Below are 19,463 nucleotides of genomic sequence, written 5' to 3'. Positions count from 1 at the left end.
GCTGGAAGTGGATGTTCTGATTTGGAACGCGGCGAGTGCGAAGGTTCTATTCCAGCCGCCGCTCCCATCCATTCAATGGAAGCCTATCTGATACAGTGCTTAACAATTTCCATCCTCATTAGACTCTCCCATACGGCTGATCAGACCGTGCCTGTTATAATGTGGTCCTCGGCAAAGTGAGTGAAGGTTTAAATTGTTTAACTTAAATAGAACGTTTTAATAAAATGCATTGCAACTATTTTATCACCATGTTTATACCTCTACTTTGTGAATAAAGAATAAGTAGTTTACCTCTGAGCTGCACTGCACAAGGAAAGAGTATTGAACACGGTACTTATTTACTCTAAATTTAACTGACAATAAACATAAAACGGGCGAGCTATTCTGCCCTGACCAGGGTCATCCAGGCTCGAAACGTTGCTCTATTCTCTCTCCACAGATGCTGTCAGACTGCTGAGATTTTCCAGCCTTTTTCCGTTTTTGTTTCAGATTCCAGCATCCGCAGCATTTGCTTTTATGTTTATGCTATTCTAGTAATAGTTTGATCAGGGACCTTTCGTTGATTGGATTGTTCAACACGGAGTTCCTTCAGAACTAACTGTTCAGATTATCAAGTTATTGTTGCACTGGAAGTCTTTCCGAAAGGCGGCTATAAATGAGTTACATACATCACCTCAACTCCATTAGCAGAATGAAGTTCAAATGATTTATTTTGTTTTCCGTTTTATATCAACCTCGTTTTGTGACATACTCATTTTAAGTCGCTAACTTGCTTTTGCATCTCTTCAGTTCCAGTTGAAGCAGTTTTTAAATAAAACCGAAAACGATTGAAATGCCCCAGTAATTTAATCTATCCATAAATGCGGATTTGCATTTTTTTCAGATGTTGGAACCTCTTTGTACCTCCAGCGTTTTATGTTCTAATTTCAGATTTCTAACATCTGCAGTTTTTTCTTGGTTGTGCCAGATTTTAACTCGATGTATGATTTAATTGATTTTTTTTGCTGGTGAAAGGCGAAGTAGGTGTCCGATTGTATATTAAATCAGGCGGTACACTGCGTTTCCTAACTGTGAGGTTAATCTGGATACCTAGCTGCACTGCACAGATGGGACTTTACCGATCATGTAGGCCAATGTGGCCATGTGATTCCTTTTAATCTTGTATTAGACAATCTAGATCCTCCAATCAATCAGTGGCCGGACAATGTTAGACAGCTCGATGTTCCCAGTTTTTGCTATTTGTTGCCAGTACAGTTAAGGTCAGGTAACGGTCCTGCTTGATAAGAGAACCCAATTGAATACTGGGAGGAAGAATTAATCTCAGACAATCCCACAAAACTAGCATTTGCAGTCTCTAATTATTATACACCAGTTTATAAATACAATGTCTTAAACCAGGTTCTTTTTTTTAAAATTACGGAGTAAAATGCTCCAGCTCCAATCAAGTTATGTAACTTTACAATAGTTGGATGCAGTGCAATTTGTTTAAAGACAAATGTTCAAACTCAAAATATACTGGGAATAAGTTTTAAAAACATGCTTGAACTGTGATGCTATATTTGTGCGGCTTAATCAGTTCCTTGGTTTCAGAAATATTTTTTCCTGACCCAATGACCTGATGGCATTCTCCTTCAAACTATCATCAGGCAACATGCTGATAAATATCTTGCGGATAGTGCGCTGTTTTAAGAAGCAAACGTCTTGTAAAGTTTGGGCACCTTCAGCAGTTACACCTGAAGATATAGTTATTCAAAAATAATTAATCCGTAGCTTTCTTTGCTGTGTAATACTTGACATCCCACATCTTGTAGTAAACGCAGTGTCTCTCCCCCGCCCCCCCCAAGCGCATCATATCATATCGTTCCATACGTTTTGTAACAAGGTAAACCAGCCTTCTGTTTGTGGGAACAATTGGCCTCTCGATTCCAGAGTTGAGGAGAGTGCAAACTGGGATTGCTGCTCCTCGGGTATTTCTAGCCTAACCAATCCATTTGCATGCGATAGTTAAAGTAACACTGACTGAAGTTTGAAGGAATTTGCAGTTGCCCTATTCTCCAAAAATTAAACATCCAATGGACGGAATATATGATTAACAAGCTTTTAATGTTTTATCTTTCCCAACTTAATTCTATTCTGCACGCAGATAAAATGCTGCCTGCAGCTCAATATTTTAAGCACTGAATGTTTTGCTAACCGGTAAATAGTTTTTAAAAAGCTCCATTTGATGTCACAAAGACCTTCCAGTTAAATATCACAATCTATTTAACCTCTTACTTGCCTAGCAGTTTTGCTCCCACTCAAATGTATTCAATCGCCCAGTGCAAATAGTTTTGAGTTTGAGCGTCACAAGTAGGCTTACATTAACACTGCAATGAAGTCACTGTGAAAATCCCCCAGTCGCCACACCCCAGCGCCTGTCCAGGGAGAATTTAGCATAGCCGATGCACCTAACCAGCACGTCTTTCGGACGGTGGGAGGAAACTGGAGGAAACCCATGCAGATACGGGGAGAAGGTGCAAACTCCACACACAGTGACCCAGGCCAGGGATTGAACCCAAGTCCCTAGCACTGTAAGGCAGCAATGCTAACCACTGTGCCATCCTGAAACAAACAGCTAAGTTTCTAAATTGAACACAATTTTGAATAGTCATCCCATTCAAATTTTTTCATTAAAATTTTTAATACAAATATGACTTCAATCAATTTAAAACAGGGCACTGTGGAAGACGGTGTATGTTCCACATCAAGAGCACATTGGATCACACAAAGAAATGCTGGAGCTGTCCAGGTATCTCAGTCCTGTACTCACCAGGGGTCCGAAGAAAGTAGTACTTTTCTGGCAAGACAAGGTAATTGAGGCAAAATTATTTCAGTGAACCTATAGTTAAAGGTTTTAAAATCTGTTTCTAAAAAGCTGGCAGGCAACATTGCTACACTTGGAATATGTAAGATGGGTAAAGTTTGTGATTTATCTGGCCAGTCCAGAATCTGGGAAAGACTGTATCCCACAATAATCCTTTATATATGTTTTCTGTAGGTAATACTGACATAATTTTCCTACAAAATTGCTGCAACATTTACTAAAATGTAAATGGTTTAAAACAGCTATCAAGAGTACAAACCTGAAATGAGAAAATTCACTAACAGATTCTGCTAAAATCTCCTCCCTGTTCCAGGATCATCCTGGAATGCAAAAGCTAGACATTGAAAAGTAGGAGCAGGAGTGGGCTACTCGGCCCTTCAAGCATGCTCTGCCAGTCATTATGATCATGGCTGATCATCCAACTCAATTCAATCCCTGGCTTACTTTCTCTATTGAAAATCCTCTTCTTAATCCCCTCCACCTACACCTCCATCAAGTGTGAGAAGCTCCATGGAGTTCTTTGTCACTAAGATTGACACAATCTGATCTGTATCCTTCCCTTCCAGTAGCCAACCTGGTCAAACTTTGTGTTCCTCCTTGCCCTAGCTCTGAGCTCACATCTTTCTCTATTTTCTCTCAGCCTGCCTCTGTGAGCTCAACTTGTCCACGAGACCCACCTCTTGTTAGTCTTATTAGCCATACTTGAAGCTAATTTACCCTTACGTGTGTACTGCACCAAACAGTTGTGAGCACTGATTTAATCACATTGTATTTTAGGGAAAACTATATTGAGTTAAATTAATACTGATGAACGTTTTGATTGTACTTTCAGCTGAACATCCATGATATTGTCACTCTCGATGGCAGGCTGGTCCACACATTTTCAAATATTCAGGTATGATGAAAGTTTACTTCATGACTGTGCATTTCAAAATTATATATTTTAATTATTATAAGCAAATTAAATCTTATACAAAAACTTAATAATTGAATTTCAATAGTTTGGGTTATGAACAATATTCAGAACTTAACTGGTAGCTTGTAAAATTAATAAAAATATTAGTGGTCTTCAAAGAAAGAAACAAATCAAGAAAAATGATGAGTTCATTCATAGTAATGATAAAATAATAGACAGGAAAGTACATATTTTTATATTCAGGCTTTGCATTCACAATACTGAATACTGTTCCACCATAGATGAGGAGGCCTGTATTTTAAGTTGTTTGTTTTCTCCTCCTTACCTCACCTACACTGTTGCACAGTCAAATACTGTTTAAGTTCCAAAGATTATGATTTCTATAGGCTTCTTTGTAACGTTTATAATATTTTTGTTAGATTGAAATTTAAACAAAAACATAACAGGCATAATTTTGCTGTGAAAAGTGAAAGAATGGCTTGCATAGGTTTCCAAAGACTCTTCCTGCTTTGTCAAAAGACCTTGTTTTCATCTGCCTTTAGTGGAATAATAGTGGATAATTACCCTAAGTTCAGACCATTGCATCTTTGTCCAAATTCCAGCGGCAGATTGCAACAGCGTAATCTTTGGAGGAGCAGGGTGTAAGAAGTAACTTCTCCGATTGCTGGAATAGCTAAGCCATACAACTGGCAAGGTACCAGGATGGATCACTGATTTCTGCCTGTAACTGCACTTTTCCAGGTGGTATAAGTTGCTGTCAGTTTTACCCTGTGACAATGACAATGACAGAATCATTATTAGTAGTAGAGTAAAATAGCCCTATGAATTCCTTGCTTCCTCAGTGTTTTAAGAAAGATTGTAAATGAAAAGGAGATATTATTTTGTAAACAATTTTTATCCTTTCTTTGCCTGTAGAGTGCTCTGGATTCTTCCCCATCTTCTATTGTCTTACCGGCTGTAAACCAGCGTTGGACAAATCAGCTGCCTAGATATCTGCAAGAGAAGCTTGGGGAAAACCCAAAACATGTGGATTACTTATCTTTTTGGAATTCAGAACTGAGTAGTACAAAATCATCTCTACTAATAGTGAAATTACCATCAACACAAAGGTAAAATTAACTTGCACATGTACTATAACAGTTGTTAACATACTGCCCATCTTCAGTTGGACTAAAAGGAAACTAGTGCCCAAATTTCTTTTCACTGAAGTCACATGAGCATGTTGTGGAATTATAATGAGTGTATAGTTTCCAAGTAAATCTGAATTCTTGTCGACCAGCAGTTTTCTTCTCATTGTTCTTGAAGATGAAGGACTAAAGCTGGGGCGTAGTTGCAGGAGAGTGAAGCCCTCTTATACCTTGATCAAGGGATTAATCGAGACAATAAATATAGACTTAACAAGATCTTTGACCACAAGAGAACCACAGTCAAGCTTGCCACAGGTCATACTGATGTTTTTATATATATGTATTTTTTTTGCAGCGGTTGCAAGATCAAGCCGATTTGACCTCCACATTCCTAGGTTATGAAGAGAAAATTGTCTACACTTTCAACCACCCCAGTACAGATAGGTTGATTTTACACAGATCGAAAAATAAAATGTGAGAACTTCACAATCTCAGTAATGATCTAAATTCAACCAAGTTCTCGCCCCCATGAGGAAATTATTGGAGCAGCCAAACTCAGCAGTGAGGCCTCTGCCAGCAGGCCGCAGTGACCGTTCCTTACAGCTAGTTGAGCAAAAGGCTTCCGACCGCAGGCACAAAAGTTCCCATTGTAAAGATCCACCCCTCTATCACCTTCACATGGTCTATCTCTGACACTTCTCTTCCCTTCCTTGACCTCGGTCTCCATTTTTGGTGATAACTGTCCACCAGTATCCATTACAAGCCCACCAACTCCCACAACTACCTTGACTACAGCTCTTCACACCCCACATCCTGTAAGGACTCCATCCCATTCTCTCACTTTCTTCACCTCCGCCACATCTGTTCTGATGATGCCAAAAAAAGGGTCTGACGAAGAGTCATCCAGACTTGAAACGTGGGCTCTATTCTCTCTCCACAGATGCTGTCAGACCTGCTGAGATTTTCCAGCATTTTCTGTTTTTGTTTCAGACTCCAGCATCCGTAGTATTTTGCTTTAATCAATGGGAGATCAGTCAGCAAGAGTTTTATTGGCAAATTGTGGCCTCATTTTCCCATTTACAAAAACAATTTTCCGGTTTCTGGTTCTAGCTCAGCCAGGCAATGCACTGCCAGCAAACCGTAGCGACTGTGTTCTGTAATGACCTCTGTAGCAAGTTAAGGGTGCAGGGGTCTGATGTTTAGGCAGGATTCACAACTTCCCCGGGCTCATTCAAAACACATCAGATTTCTAAATCATATTTATAAAAACATGAATTAGCTGGCATGGCATTGTAAAATTAAAACCAATGTTGTAAATTTGAAACAGGCTGTCCATTTTTAAATGTTGTCACTGCTGTTCGTCGTAACTCAAGGACTGCCTGTATTTAATCAGAACACAAATTCAAGAGTGTAAGGGTTAAGGGGGCATAGCTGGTTTATACTCAACTGAGATCTATATTTTCCTTTCACAGACCTGCAGTGACCCTAGATACCAAAGTCCTCGCTGATGATGGTAAGCTTTCAGGATGTTTTACACAGGATATTATTAAACTAGAAAGAGTGAAGAAAATATTTACTAGGCTGCTACCGGGACTTGATGGTTTGAGTTATAAGGAGAGGCTGGATGGACTGGGACTTTTCCCTGGAGCGTAGGAGACTTAGGGGTGACCTTATAGAGGTCTATAAAATAATGAGGGGCAAAGATCAGCTAGATAGTCAACATCTTTTCCCAAAGATAAGGGAGTCTAAAACTATAGGGCATAGGTTTGAGGGGAGAGATACCCCCTAAAAGGGTCCAGAGGGGCAATTTTTTCACAGAGGGTGATGAGTGTCTGGAACAAGCTGCCAGAGGTGGTAGTAGTGGCAGGTACAATTTTGTCTTTAAAAAGCGTAGACAGTTACATGGGTAAGATAGATATAGAGGGATATGGGCCAAACGCGGGCAATTGGAACTAGCTTAATGGTTTAAAAAAAAGGGCAGCATAGACAAATTGGGCCGAAGGGCCTGTTTCCATGCTGTAAACCTCTATGACTCTATGTTAATGCTATTACAATTGTAGACTTTCAAAAGTTTAAATGAAATGTATCTATATTAATGAGGAATACTGCACCTAGGTAGCCTAATTGCAGAATTCTGTCTTGGTTTGAAGTGATCTAAAAAGTGTTTAAAACTAAGATATAATTATTGCTACACTGGCAGTATATGCTTCTATTTTAAATAGAATCAGTTTAATTCTGTGGGGGGGGAAACAGTGAACACTACAATGTGTTCCTAGGCAACAGCAAACATCAAAAACCAAAGTTTAGAACTGATATTTCAAAAATATTTAAACCATCGAATAATAGACAGCTTACTCAAAAAGCCTTGGTTTAATTTCTTTGCTTAAGTTTTTCCACCGATAATCTAGTCCCCACTTCTTTCCAAACGTATTTGGGCCGTAACTTCTGAACTCCCCAGTGTCATATTGGGGCGATACCCCAAAGGTGGCACAGTGGTTAGCGCTGCTGCCTCACAGCACCACGGACCCGGGTTCAATTCCAGCCTTGGGTGACTGTCTGTGTGGAGTTTGCACGTTCTCCCCATGTCTGCGTGGGTTTCCTCCGGGTGCTCCGGTTTTCTCCCACAGTCCAAAAAATGTGCAGGTTAGGTGGATTGGCCACGTTAAATTGCCCCTTAGTTTCGCATTAGATGAATTAGCAGGGTAAATGTGTGGAGTTACAGGGATAGGGCCTGAATAAGATATTCTGTCAGAGAGATGGTGCAGACCTGATGCGCTGAATGGCCTCTTCTGCATTGTAGGGATTGTATAATTCCATGAGCTGGGGATCCTATTCAGAAATTCCCAATGGACCTTTAAACTTACTTGGTTTACGGCAGCTAGTGCTGTTTTTTTAAAAAAAAGGCACAGCCTCCTTCCCTTCGACTCATCTGCACTTTGACACTAGGCCCCAGCTTGGATTTCGCCAGGCCTGAATTGAAACGTCAGGCAAGAGAATTCAGGTAAGAAATTGGACACTGAGTAGCAATCTAACACTGATTGTCACTCCGAGGAAGTTCAGGCCCAATTAACTCCTTAATGGGTTCAGTTTCATTATTGATGGGTTTGCTTTGGTGGCATGGAAGTAAGTGTGGCTGGACTATTCCACTGAGGTGGCAGGGCATGGGAGGAATTCAACCTGACCTTATTCAGCATCCCCACTTTCAGCTAAGGTGTGGTGAGGATGCTGATTTTCCTCTCTTTTTTTGTGCCAAAGAGCAGAGTCCAATAGTAGCGCCCGACTGTGCCTGAGGTACAGGCTGAGGCACCGGTACCTAAATGAGCATCAGTATTGACCTTCCCAGTTTGTAAAACTGAGTTCCTCGTTGGATAAAGTTGTTGATTAATCGGGGAAGAGATCCCATTTACATGTCCAAGTGCAGCAACAAACTTCATAAATAACCTTAGATGATATCTGGAATTATATCATTGTCCAAACAAAAATGATAATCATTTGATTCCTAATACCAGTTTCTATTGCAGTCAATGTTAGTTGAGCTAACTAAACAATAATGCAAATAGATATTTGGATCTCTCTGCAGCGAGGGAGGTGTTGATGCAGAAATTATACTGTGGCTGTATAGGACAGGTGCGATGGAGACCAGCTTATCTTTTTCGTACATTTTGTATCACAAGTTGCTCCGTTAAAGTAGAGAGAGGTGTATATTGTAAGAGCATTTGCTTACCTAATTATGAATGAAATGTTGTATTAAAAAGAGCACGTGTATCTTGCTGTTGAGCCACAGAATTTGGAATTTACTAAAGAGTACTTTATTTTTCAACAGATGTCATTAAGCTGGTTGTCAATGCCTTAAAAGCAAACAACATTCCTTACACAGCTATTTACACAGCCAGCGGGAGTTCACAGGTACTAGATATTAAAGCCACTGCAACATTTTTTTGCATTATCCTAGTTATTTAGAATCGTGTGGTGTTAAACATTGTGCTGTGCCATGGATAGTTATAGTGTTTGTTCATGCCCATTATGCTCCAGGTACTAAACTTACTAATTTAGCCATACAGTTTTGGGAAAGTACTAAGATGAGAGCATGGGAACCCATGGGAATTCCTGAAGTCCAGTGCCACCCTAGACAGTCTCCAATGGTTGAGGGCATCTAGAATGCAGGGACATAACCACAAGATTAAATGTGACAGACAGCAGGGCAGATGTCTTAACGCGGCACGTTTTGTGAGGCAGTGCATTTCATAAGCAGAGTTCGTGATTTGATCAAGAACCACATCAACGTTTATGATCAGGTGAGATAAGTGGTTCAAAGAAAGGGAGTAAAAAGATCTGGGAAGGGGTAGGGGTGGTACATGCTCAAGTGGAGGATAGTCTATCAGCTGAACAATTGGTGTCTGTTTTGTAATTTTATGCAACAAGCAATGTCTGTCATGTTACTGATGGACCAATTACCTCTTGAAAAACATGAAGAATTTAATATCCGTATTGTCAGATCTTGAATAGCATTTGCTTTGCTAGAGTGAGAGACCAAAGTAAAGCTAAAATAATATAATTCAAGCAATTTTTCATCTTTCAATGTAGTACATATATTTGTATCAGTATTCTGTTTTCACTGCAATATCAGCAGACCCTTTAGTCTGAGTTCTTCTGTTGAAACAATGAATAAGGTTCACTGAATAATTGTCTTAACATTTATTACTAGCAATTCAATTCTGATACCTTTGATTTTACAGGTGGTTAGACATACTATCCATGAAGTCATGAATACAGGTAGACAGCTTCTGCAAGTACCAAGCTGGAACCAGTATCCTCCCATAAATGTTACAGATGGTGAAGTACCCTGCATTCTCTTCATTGCCAAGAGGGTGACACTCCGATTTGGAGACCAGTTTGAGATAGATTTGACAAACAGAACTTTTGGGAGCACTGCCAAAGTTAATACCAGGGATTCAACATGTACAGCGGATAAAGCAACGTAAGTCATAATAAACTCACGACCCTTTACCTTTGGACACTTTACATCATCATTAGAATGTTTTTAAAAATGAAATTTGTTGGAAATAGATTAGGAATAATTGGCCGTAAAGACATTTGATTAGTTCATTTTTATGAAGGGAGTAAGTAGTGTGATGAACACTATCTACCTATGATATCTGAGAATCATACAAGTGATAATAAGGCAAAGGAAATAAAATGATTTCCTTTTCATTGACTTTGAAATTAGTTTTGCTAGTTTTAATTCTGTTCTCAGTGGGTTACAAATCCACAGCACAAAATGGGTTATAGTTCAGCGTTAAATTTTAATTAGTCAGTGAGACCACTAAGATGTGATTTGGAGAATGTGAATGGGGAGAATGGAAAAGTAATTTTAAACAAGTCTGTATTATTTGTTTCTTTGACTTTAAGGTTCAAACAGTGTCATTTGATCATAGATTGGTATTTGTATTTAAATTTGAGGTGGCCTCACATTTAAGAAGCCTGGGTTTCCAATGGCATCTATGTTCTGCAGTAAAAGATTGATTCCTGTGCAAATAGTCTTTTTACATTTTAGCAGATGGAATTCTGTTTTTTAATATCATAACATTTGTATATATCTGATTGTATTTATCACAGAATAATGCAAGATATCACAACAGCAAATCAAAAATAAAGTTCAGCAAGACATTTGATTTTGAAATGGGAAAATAACTAATGAATGCGAGCTAAATGTTGGCTTTGATACTTGGTGCTGTAGCTTTGGAGCAGCAAATAACTTTTGCTACAAAAGCTAGTGATTGCGGAAAAAGTTACAAAAAGGGCAAGTTCTTTGAACACAGAAATATGATGAAGCTGATGAGGGTGTATTTTGAGTGCTTTATGTGGGAGATTGAACAAAATTAGAAAGCCGTTGTCTTGAAAGGTTGATGAACAGTTTGAGGCAGTCAGACAAGATGATGTGATGGTATAGGAAGATGCAACATCAGGAACTGATCCATTGCACACCTGTAGAGATTGGAATGTATGGAATACATGGGATGTGGAAAAGGGCCGAGAGTGGGGAGACAGAAAACAAAAGGCATACCTGAAGTTGGCTCTATTCTCTCTCTACAGATGCTGTCAGACCCGCTGAGATTTTCCAGCATTTTCTGTTTTGTTTCAGATTCCAGCATCCACAGTAATTTGCCTTTACCTGAAGATTGATTGATCTTGATAACAAATACAAATCATGGAAAATGTTGCTTTGTCTACCAGTATCATTCCCTACTCTGATATGCATTTAAATGCATTTTAAGAATATACAAACTGTACAGTAATGAATATTGTCTGAATTTGCCCTTTTAAAATGTAAGCCTTGTTTCCATCCATACAATATGGAATACAGGACTTTTTAAAATTATACTTCTATTTTATCACATTCAGGCTTTCCTTGAACTATGGTGATGTTGGAAATCTAAAGCAACTTGTCATTAGGTAAGGATTATTACTTAGGAGCTTAGTATTCTTAACATTCCTCCTGAGTCCAAACAAGCTTCTGCTGATTTGCAATCTGTTCCATAATCTAGTATATTGCTCTTCTCTTGCATTCCATCTGTTTCAAATAACATATTAAACGATAGATTTTTTTGACATATATCGTAAAGATCCATTGCAGACACACACAAATTTAGAGGGAATAAAGGAAAGATGCATTTGTGTGAGATCAAAGGTATAAACAATCAGTTTCGAAGAACATCTAATCATGCTCTTGAACAACCTTTAATCCAGATTACATCTCAACAATGTCTTAATTAAAGCAAAGAGACTAGGATGACAGGCTGATTAACTGGTTAGAATATGCTAAGTGAGATGGAAGAAATGTTTTTAATTTTAAACTTTAAGTAAAGTTTATTTGTTAGTCACTAGTAGGCTTACATTAACACTGCAATGAAGTTACTGTGAAAATCCCCTCATCGTCACACTCCGCCGTCTGTTTGGGTACACTGAGGGAGAATTTAGCAATTCACCTGACTAGCACATTTTTTGGACTGTGGGAGGAAACCGGAGCACCCGAAGGAAGCCCACGCAGACACTGGGAGAACGTGCAGACTCCACACAGACAGTGACCCAAGCCGGGAATCGAACCCGAGTCCCTGGCGCTGTGAGGTAGCAGTGCTAACCAATGTGCCACTTCAGATTATTAATTTTTGGGAAGGTAACTCTTAGTGTTTCAATGCAATACATCATCCTGGACATTTCATGATCTATATCTATGTTTACTAATAATGCTAGTCAGCCTTTTAGCTTGAATGTGAGGTGGGGATGCATTTGAATCTTGGATCTATGTGCATTTTTGTCAGAATGCAAGTGAGAGAGCACCTCCCATATTTCAGTGGTGCATTTATGTGTCTAAACACGCCAGTGAGCCTGGCTTCTGAGCCCTCAGAACCACAGTATAATTTTAATATTGCCATATAGATATCCATTCATATCATGCATCAGCACAATGTACACTGTCAAAAAGAAACACTAAATAAAACACCTAATTAAGTTAACAGCACTTACCCTTCAGTTGTTATTAGGGTTTGTATCATTTTTGACCTCAACTGAATTCCTTGATCAGTTTACTGCCTTATATAGGTGTTCTTTTTTATTATTCCAAAGTATTGATTATCTAATCATGATTGACAACTTGCATCAAAGCAACATTGGTATAAATCAACATAGCTCTTATTTGTCCCACTATGGCTACTTAATGCTATTAATGATGATTTTGAATTGTATATAAAAATTTTAATATTTGAAATGTTTTGCAGGCCTGCCTTAAATGTTAATTCTTTTGTTGCCTAATTGTAGGCTTGAAATGTCAAATAATTACCACAGAACCTCTACTCAGAACTGGTTTAGCCTGGATTTTGTGCAGGTCTTCCACAACGATTCTTTACAAGCCACGTTCAATGCATCCAAAATCTATGCTCCAGTTACAAATTCGTACCACTGTCAGTACATCAGCAGCCTGCAGAAACACGAAGCGTTACTGGTGCCCAGATCCAAAGAGGACACTACAAGATTCTGGCATATCACCTTTGTGGAGTTTCAGGTATAGTTCATGTCAATTAAGCAAAACTAGCTTGAAATATTGATGATCATTCCACCAACTGTTGACCATTGAAACCCTTTTTCATGGCCAGTAAAGGTAACTGGACAAAGAGCCAGAGACACACGTGAAATTCTGTCCCAATTTCAACTTTATTATTTGATTTGTGGATACAGTTTAAACAGAATCTCAAAAACATGGACAACTAATATAATCATACTCTGTATGTGCTCACGCTAATATATAACTCAATCACCCCAGAGAAACGGGTATTACCCTTTCTGAGGTAGCTGGCAAGGCCACTTTGATGTAAGGCTTGTCCTCTTGCTTGTAGCTTGGGGGTGGTCTTTGCGAAGGTTAATCTGCCACTATTGCTGATGATCCATTGAAGCACCAGTCCTTTTATACACTTCTTAGGCCTGAAAAATAGCTCGAGTCCACCGCAAGCTGCTGACTGTTGGTCGTAGATGTGGCAATCACTATCCGCCATTTGTTAAAACGTGACCTCATCTTGCGATGATCTCTTTTGTTAGTTGCTTATTCTATCATTGGCCTGACTTCACGGTGGAATTTTATGGCCTCGCTTCAGCGAGACCGGAAATCTCTGCCCAAGGTCAACAGATATTTCCATTGTCTGCCCCTTGCCTGTTCCGATTCCGTGGCGGGCAGGGCGGTAGAATTCCGGCTGACAACTGTGGTCAGAACTGCTTACTTCTATATTCCTGTGAGGCATGTCTTGAAGCGAGCATATCATTTTGACCATTATTCCCATCATACTCTGAATTAGGGCCTTAGCTGTGGGGCATATGGCTATAAAAGAGAAGTTCAAACTTGGGCTATTCCATGGAAATGCATCGTTATATTTGTTCCAAAACACTATCAGTCAGTCCACTGCTTAAGTCCAATTCAATGCCTGTAACAGTTGGACTTTAATGCCCCCCCACCTCATCCTCTGGCACCATTTTTTAGGTGGGGAAGAATTTATTTGGGTGGTAGGGTGAGGAACCCATCACCTTACTGCTTCCACCCAATTAAGCCCAAGGCAGAAAGACTCGTGAATGGCCTTAGAATGCCTTTGCGGATAGTGTAGTGGTAAGTCACTGGAGTAGTAATCCAGAGCCTTGGGCTATTACTCTGGGAATGCAGTTTCAAATCCCCTCATGGTAGCTAGTGGAATTCAAATTCAATTAATAAATGTGGAATTAATGGTAGTCTCAGTAATGGTGACTATAAAACCATTGTTGTCATTAAAAACCCATCTGGTTCACTAAGGTCTGGCCTACATGTGACTGCAGATTCGCAACAAAAAGTGTTGACCCTTAAATGTCCTCTGAATGGCCTAGGAAGCCACTCAGATGTATAAAACCACCATGAAGTCGAAAAGTAATGAAACTGGATTGACCACCTAGCATTGATCTTGGCACAGCAAATGGTAGATCTTGTGGAGTCCATTTTTAAAAATTCATTCATGGGATGTGGACATTGCTGCCTAGATCAGCGTTCATTGTCATTCTTAATTGTACTTGAAGGTGGTGTGAGCTACATTCTAGAATTGCAGCAGTCCGTGTAGTGTGGGTACACTCAGTGCCGTTAGGGAGGGAGTTCCAGGGTTTTGACTCAGCAACTGTGAAGGAACGGCGATATATTTCCAAGTCAGGATGACGTGTGGCTTAGAGGGGAACTTCCAGGTGGCAGTGTTCTAAATGGTAGTGCTCGTGGGTTTGGAAGGTGCTTGAGGAGCCTTGGTGAGTTCCTGTATTGCATCTTGTAGATGGTGTACACTGTTGCCACTGCATCAGTGATGGAGGAAGTGATAGTGGAGAGGATGCCAATCAAGTGGACTTGTTTGTCTTGGATGGTGTTGAACTTCTTGAGTGTTGTTGGAGCTGCACTCACCCAGACAAGGGGAGAGTTTTCCATCACACTCCTAACTTGCGCCTTGTAGATGGTGGACAGGTTTTGGGGAGTTAGGTGGCGAGTCGCTCACCACAAGATTTCTAGCCTCTGACCTGCTGTTGTAGCCACAGTATTTATATGGCTAGTCCAGTTCAGTATCTGGTCAATGGTAATCCCCAGGATGTCCTTACTAACATCTGGTGGCTTGTGTCAAATTCGGGAGAGCTAACCAACCGACTAGTCAAGCAATAGCCTAACACACTGTCCCAGACATCAGCATCATCATCCATGGGTTCTGTCCTGTCCCACCAGCAGGACAGAACCATCAGAGGCAGCAGCAGCAGCACAGTGATATACAATTGAGAGGGAGTTGCCTTGGGAGTCTTCGTTATCAACTCTGGACCCCATGAAGTCTCATAGCATCAAGTCAAAACATGGACAAGGAAAGCTCCTGTTGATTACCATGTACCATCTCCCCCCCCCCCCCCCCCCACCACCTCCCCCCCCATCATCACCTGATGAATCATTACTCTTACATGTTGAACACCAATAGGAAGAAGCAATGAGAGTGACTAGGTACACAATGTGATCTGGGTGAGGGGGGGACTTCAATGCCCATCAAGAGTGGCTCGGCAGCACTGCTACTGATTGAGCTGTCCAGGTCCAAAAGAACATAGCTAAAAGGTAACAAATATATTTTCCCCATCCATTCAAGTTGTATTCTGCTCAGTCAGCAGAGTTAGTTCAGTAACAAATACAGAAAATGCTGGAAAGTCTCAGCAGGTCTGACAGCATCTGTGGAGAGAGAGTAGAGCTAATGTTTCGAGTCCTGATGAAGGGTCAGACCTGCTGAGATTTTCCAGCATTTTCTGTTTTTGTTTCAGATTCCAGCATCCACAGTACTTTGCCTTTATCTTAAAGTTGATTCAATGATGCACATCTTTATAGTTCTGTCAATGCAGCCATTTTACTCCACCTAGTGAGATATGCATGAATGACATGAAGGCACATGCGTTGCAGTGTACAAGCCTGTGTACAAATGCCAATAAACAATTTGCTTTCAAATCTAGGTCTTTTTCAGAACTTTGTCTTACTGCTCTGGGATATGTTTGTATATAGATGTATTTGGTGTGTCTGGACACATAGATGAATTGGGGCCTTCAATACACTAGGACTGTAGTATTATGCTATACATTACATTGAGGAGAAAGCTTTGTATACAGTTTTATATTTTATTCTTACTACTAGTATTAATTACATTTGATATAAATAGCTTATTTTATTCTTAGTACTAATTACATTTGATTAATAAAATAATAGCTTAAAATAGATTCAAGGTTTTATAGTGAATATAGTGGCAGAAAGATAATTTTTGCTTTTTGGTATCTCTGCAGATTCAAGGCTTTAATATTAAAGCCGGACAGTTTGCCTCTGCCAGAGACTGTGTCTCATTCTTCACACCAGCTGTCTTGATGGGCCTTGTAACTTCTCTCATACTTGTGCTAGTTCTTGCTTATGCAGGGCATATGCTGATCCACTTAAAAAGGATGGAAGAGTACAATGAATCCAAAGGCATTGTTTACAGTCCTAAGATGGAAGAGCATCATTATGCAGAGTAATTACCACCAAGACTGCCCAAAATCGCAAGTTCTTTAGCCTGCATTTTCCCCACCATATTACATGAAAAATCGGGCAATGTTTCAGCAGCTGGATGAGAATAACTGCACTTTCCAGCTCATCAAAATGTGCCAGGTTTGAGCCATGACACATTTTCTAGTGGGTTAATCCATTGCTAATAGGAGCATCCATCTTAAACAAGCAGGAACTTTATTTAATATTACGCTGGCAGCAGGTTGGTCCAGTACATCACTTCCTATAGTTCTGGCATGTAGGGTACCTAATGTAAAGAATATCCTTTTGAAGTGGGTGCTAGATTGCTGGTAGTATTCAAAAGCTCATGAGAAAGGCAGCATATGTTGAGATCAGTATATTTTAGCCATTTTAAATTATTTTTCCTGTTAAGACGTTCATGATGAGCCTTGTGTCAGCAGTTGTGGCATCTTACTCGAGCACCACCACAGGCACCAAAAGGTCTCCCAATTGGAAATACCTTGTTTATGTCTGGAGGAAGATGTAGTTCTAGAGGGATCTGAGCAGAACAGGCTGTGTATGTTTTTTCTACCAATTCACTCCTTAGTAGTCAGAGGCAGAAAACCTGAGTATTTCCTTCCTCTGTAACCCAAGCACTAAGACAAAGAAAGCTAACTTAGCACAAATGAGGAATAAACTCTGCATTGAGCCCCATTGCTTTGCACTACTCATAGAAACGAGCCATTTTTAAAAAACAAAATATAGAAGCTTCAAGTGAGCCTGCTTGATAAAACATTTTCAATCACCATCTGCAAAGAAATATTCAGTTCTCACAGTAGGCATCAACTTTCAGGAAACCTAGTCCAAGTACTATTAATAATCACTCATCATCTTTAGTGGTCCTGCCAACTGTACAATTAGAACCCAAGAACAAAATCACACACACAACCCCCTTCCTGGCTCCCATGTTAGCTGGGACTTTTTAAACAGTTGACTCTCCACAGGTTCCATCCCTCCATCAAATCTGTTACCACCATCCCTCTCGGATCCTGCAAATTATCACACCATCTCCAGCCTCCCTTTCCCTTCCAAAGTCACTGAATGTGTTGTTGCCTTCCACATTTGTACCCATCTTTCCCAGAACTCCATGTCTGAATCCTTGCAACCATGATGATTGTTCAAATGAGGAACATTTTTAATAGAAAGCTTAACTTCTTAACTATGTATTTTCTTAAAAATAAGTTTGTGTAAAAATAAAATGCAATACACCTTTACGGTTACTTGATTTGTTCTGTAACTGTTTTGTAAAATTACCTATAGCTCTTTTCAATAAAAAAAAAGAAAGTTAGAGAAGAAAAGTAACATTTCTGGAGTGTGCTTTGTTGAACTACTTCAAATTGTAAATCTCTAAAGGGTCCAGAAAGAATTTTGCAATGTTTGTGGTTTTACATCATTCATTTTGATATTGGAAGTATTAAAAACCAAATTTTCCAGTTTTATGTTGTTCCTATTTGCTACTTCATCTCTAGAAATGTTTGAATGTGGTCACATCATAAGTAAATGCAGAATGGAAATAATAAAAATAAAATGTTGGAACCTCATCTTATCACACAAACTTCAATAAATTAAAACAGCAAATGCAGATCTAACAGAATTATTTTGATGGGAAGAATATTTTGTTTTACCTTAAACTCCCAAGGCCTTTTTGTACCAGGGCATGCTCCAAGGCAAACAGGAAATCACTCTAAAGATGTTGGGTCAGGAATTTAAGTAATTAATTAACCAATTAATTGAACCCTTAACCCAGAATTATGACTTTAAAAGCCAATACTTCTTGAGCTGTCAAGAATTTGCCTGGGTCGACAAGGTTACCCTTGTTGGGGAATCATTAATCAGTTAAACTGACAGGCTAGAGCTTTTAAATATGATATCGTAAATTTCCAGCATTTACAAAGGTGGGGGAGTCTAAAACTTGAGGGCATAGGTTTAAGGTGAGAGGCGAGAGATACAAAAGTGTCCAGAGGGGCAATTTTTTCACAGAAGGTGGTGAGTGTCTGGGACAAGCTGCCAGAGGTAGTAGTAGAGGTGGGTACAATTTTATTTTTTAAAAAGCATTTAGATAGTTACATGGGTACGATGGGTATAGAGGGATATGGGCCAAATGCGGGCAATTGGGATTAGCTTAGGGGTTTTACAAAAAAAAGGGCAGCATGGACAAGTTGGGCCAAAGAGCCTGTTTCCATGCTGTAAACCTCTATGACAACCGCAAATTGGTTTCCCCATACAAAAGTGTTTGTACACCCAATCGCCCACCGTGGCCCAAATCTTCATCCATTCAAGGTATTGGTCCCGAAATAGGAAAGATTTCTATTGAGTTTCATTTTAAAGTATGTGCTTATAATCTTCAAGGGATTACAAATGAAGGTAAGAGCACGAGAGTGAATGTTTGACTTCCGATTGAATTTGAAAACACAGTATAGATTGGGGGAGGTGGGTTGCCAGTCAACTGGTGAGCTTCTTCATAGATTAATGCTTTGCAGGTTTTAATTTGTTGAAACAGAAATATATATATGTTTGGGTGCAAGGTTAAAGGTGCATCAAGCTTCTTTGTGAAGAGTGAATAAGCTCAAAGCCAAGCTGTTAAGCATCATGCTGGCACTTGCAGAACAATTATATGCTGGGTAAAGTTAAGACTCTGATTGCCTGCTGTGGTAATGGGAGTTTTTGTTTATGATGACTGCATTCAAGAACTTCTTTTCTGTTTGGGGTGTGATTTTGAGGGTTGTCACTGCTCAGGAGAGATAGGAAAAGAGTTGGAGAGATTTTCATATCTTGAAGAGCAAAGCTCGGATGTACAACAGCCAAGTAATTTTGCGATGGCTGGAAACTATCTAATTCACACCCATTATAAAGTATGTTTGCCGTTCGCAGTTTCCTCGTTTGTGATAACTTATGGGAAAGTAACCACTGCAACATTACTGCATAGCTGCTGCGTTGCCTATGTGAGAGTGTGTT

At 39.6% G+C, this 19,463-nt stretch overlaps 1 protein-coding gene across 1 annotated transcript; it reads left to right on the top strand.

Annotated features, from left to right (window-relative positions):
- The first annotated feature begins 75 nt into the window (after nt 1–75).
- Nucleotides 76–16,477, top strand: atp6ap1la (ATPase H+ transporting accessory protein 1 like a). Its single transcript, XM_078210157.1, has 10 exons — nt 76–176; nt 2,714–2,849; nt 3,696–3,758; nt 4,695–4,888; nt 6,379–6,419; nt 8,730–8,812; nt 9,643–9,884; nt 11,309–11,359; nt 12,722–12,965; nt 16,253–16,477. Exons 1-10 carry the CDS (start codon nt 76–78, stop codon nt 16,475–16,477), a joined length of 1,380 nt encoding a protein of 459 aa, XP_078066283.1.
- The last annotated feature ends 2,986 nt before the right edge of the window (nt 16,478–19,463 follow it).

Source organism: Mustelus asterias, chromosome 3 (genome assembly GCF_964213995.1).
Source record: "Mustelus asterias chromosome 3, sMusAst1.hap1.1, whole genome shotgun sequence".
In the NCBI taxonomy this organism is placed as follows: Eukaryota; Metazoa; Chordata; class Chondrichthyes; order Carcharhiniformes; family Triakidae; genus Mustelus; species Mustelus asterias.
Note: the sequence above shows the minus strand (reverse complement) of the source record. Positions and strands in the feature narration are given on the sequence as shown.

Bases quoted from the DNA above. Each gene is read 5' to 3' on its own strand.
- atp6ap1la (XM_078210157.1), top strand. From the start codon at position 76: ATGGAAGCCTATCTGATACAGTGCTTAACAATTTCCATCCTCATTAGA. The intron at 4,889-6,378 runs GTAAAATTAACT...TTCCTTTCACAG, and splicing joins AAATTACCATCAACACAAAG to ACCTGCAGTGACCCTAGATA. The intron at 12,966-16,252 runs GTATAGTTCATG...GTATCTCTGCAG, and splicing joins TCACCTTTGTGGAGTTTCAG to ATTCAAGGCTTTAATATTAA.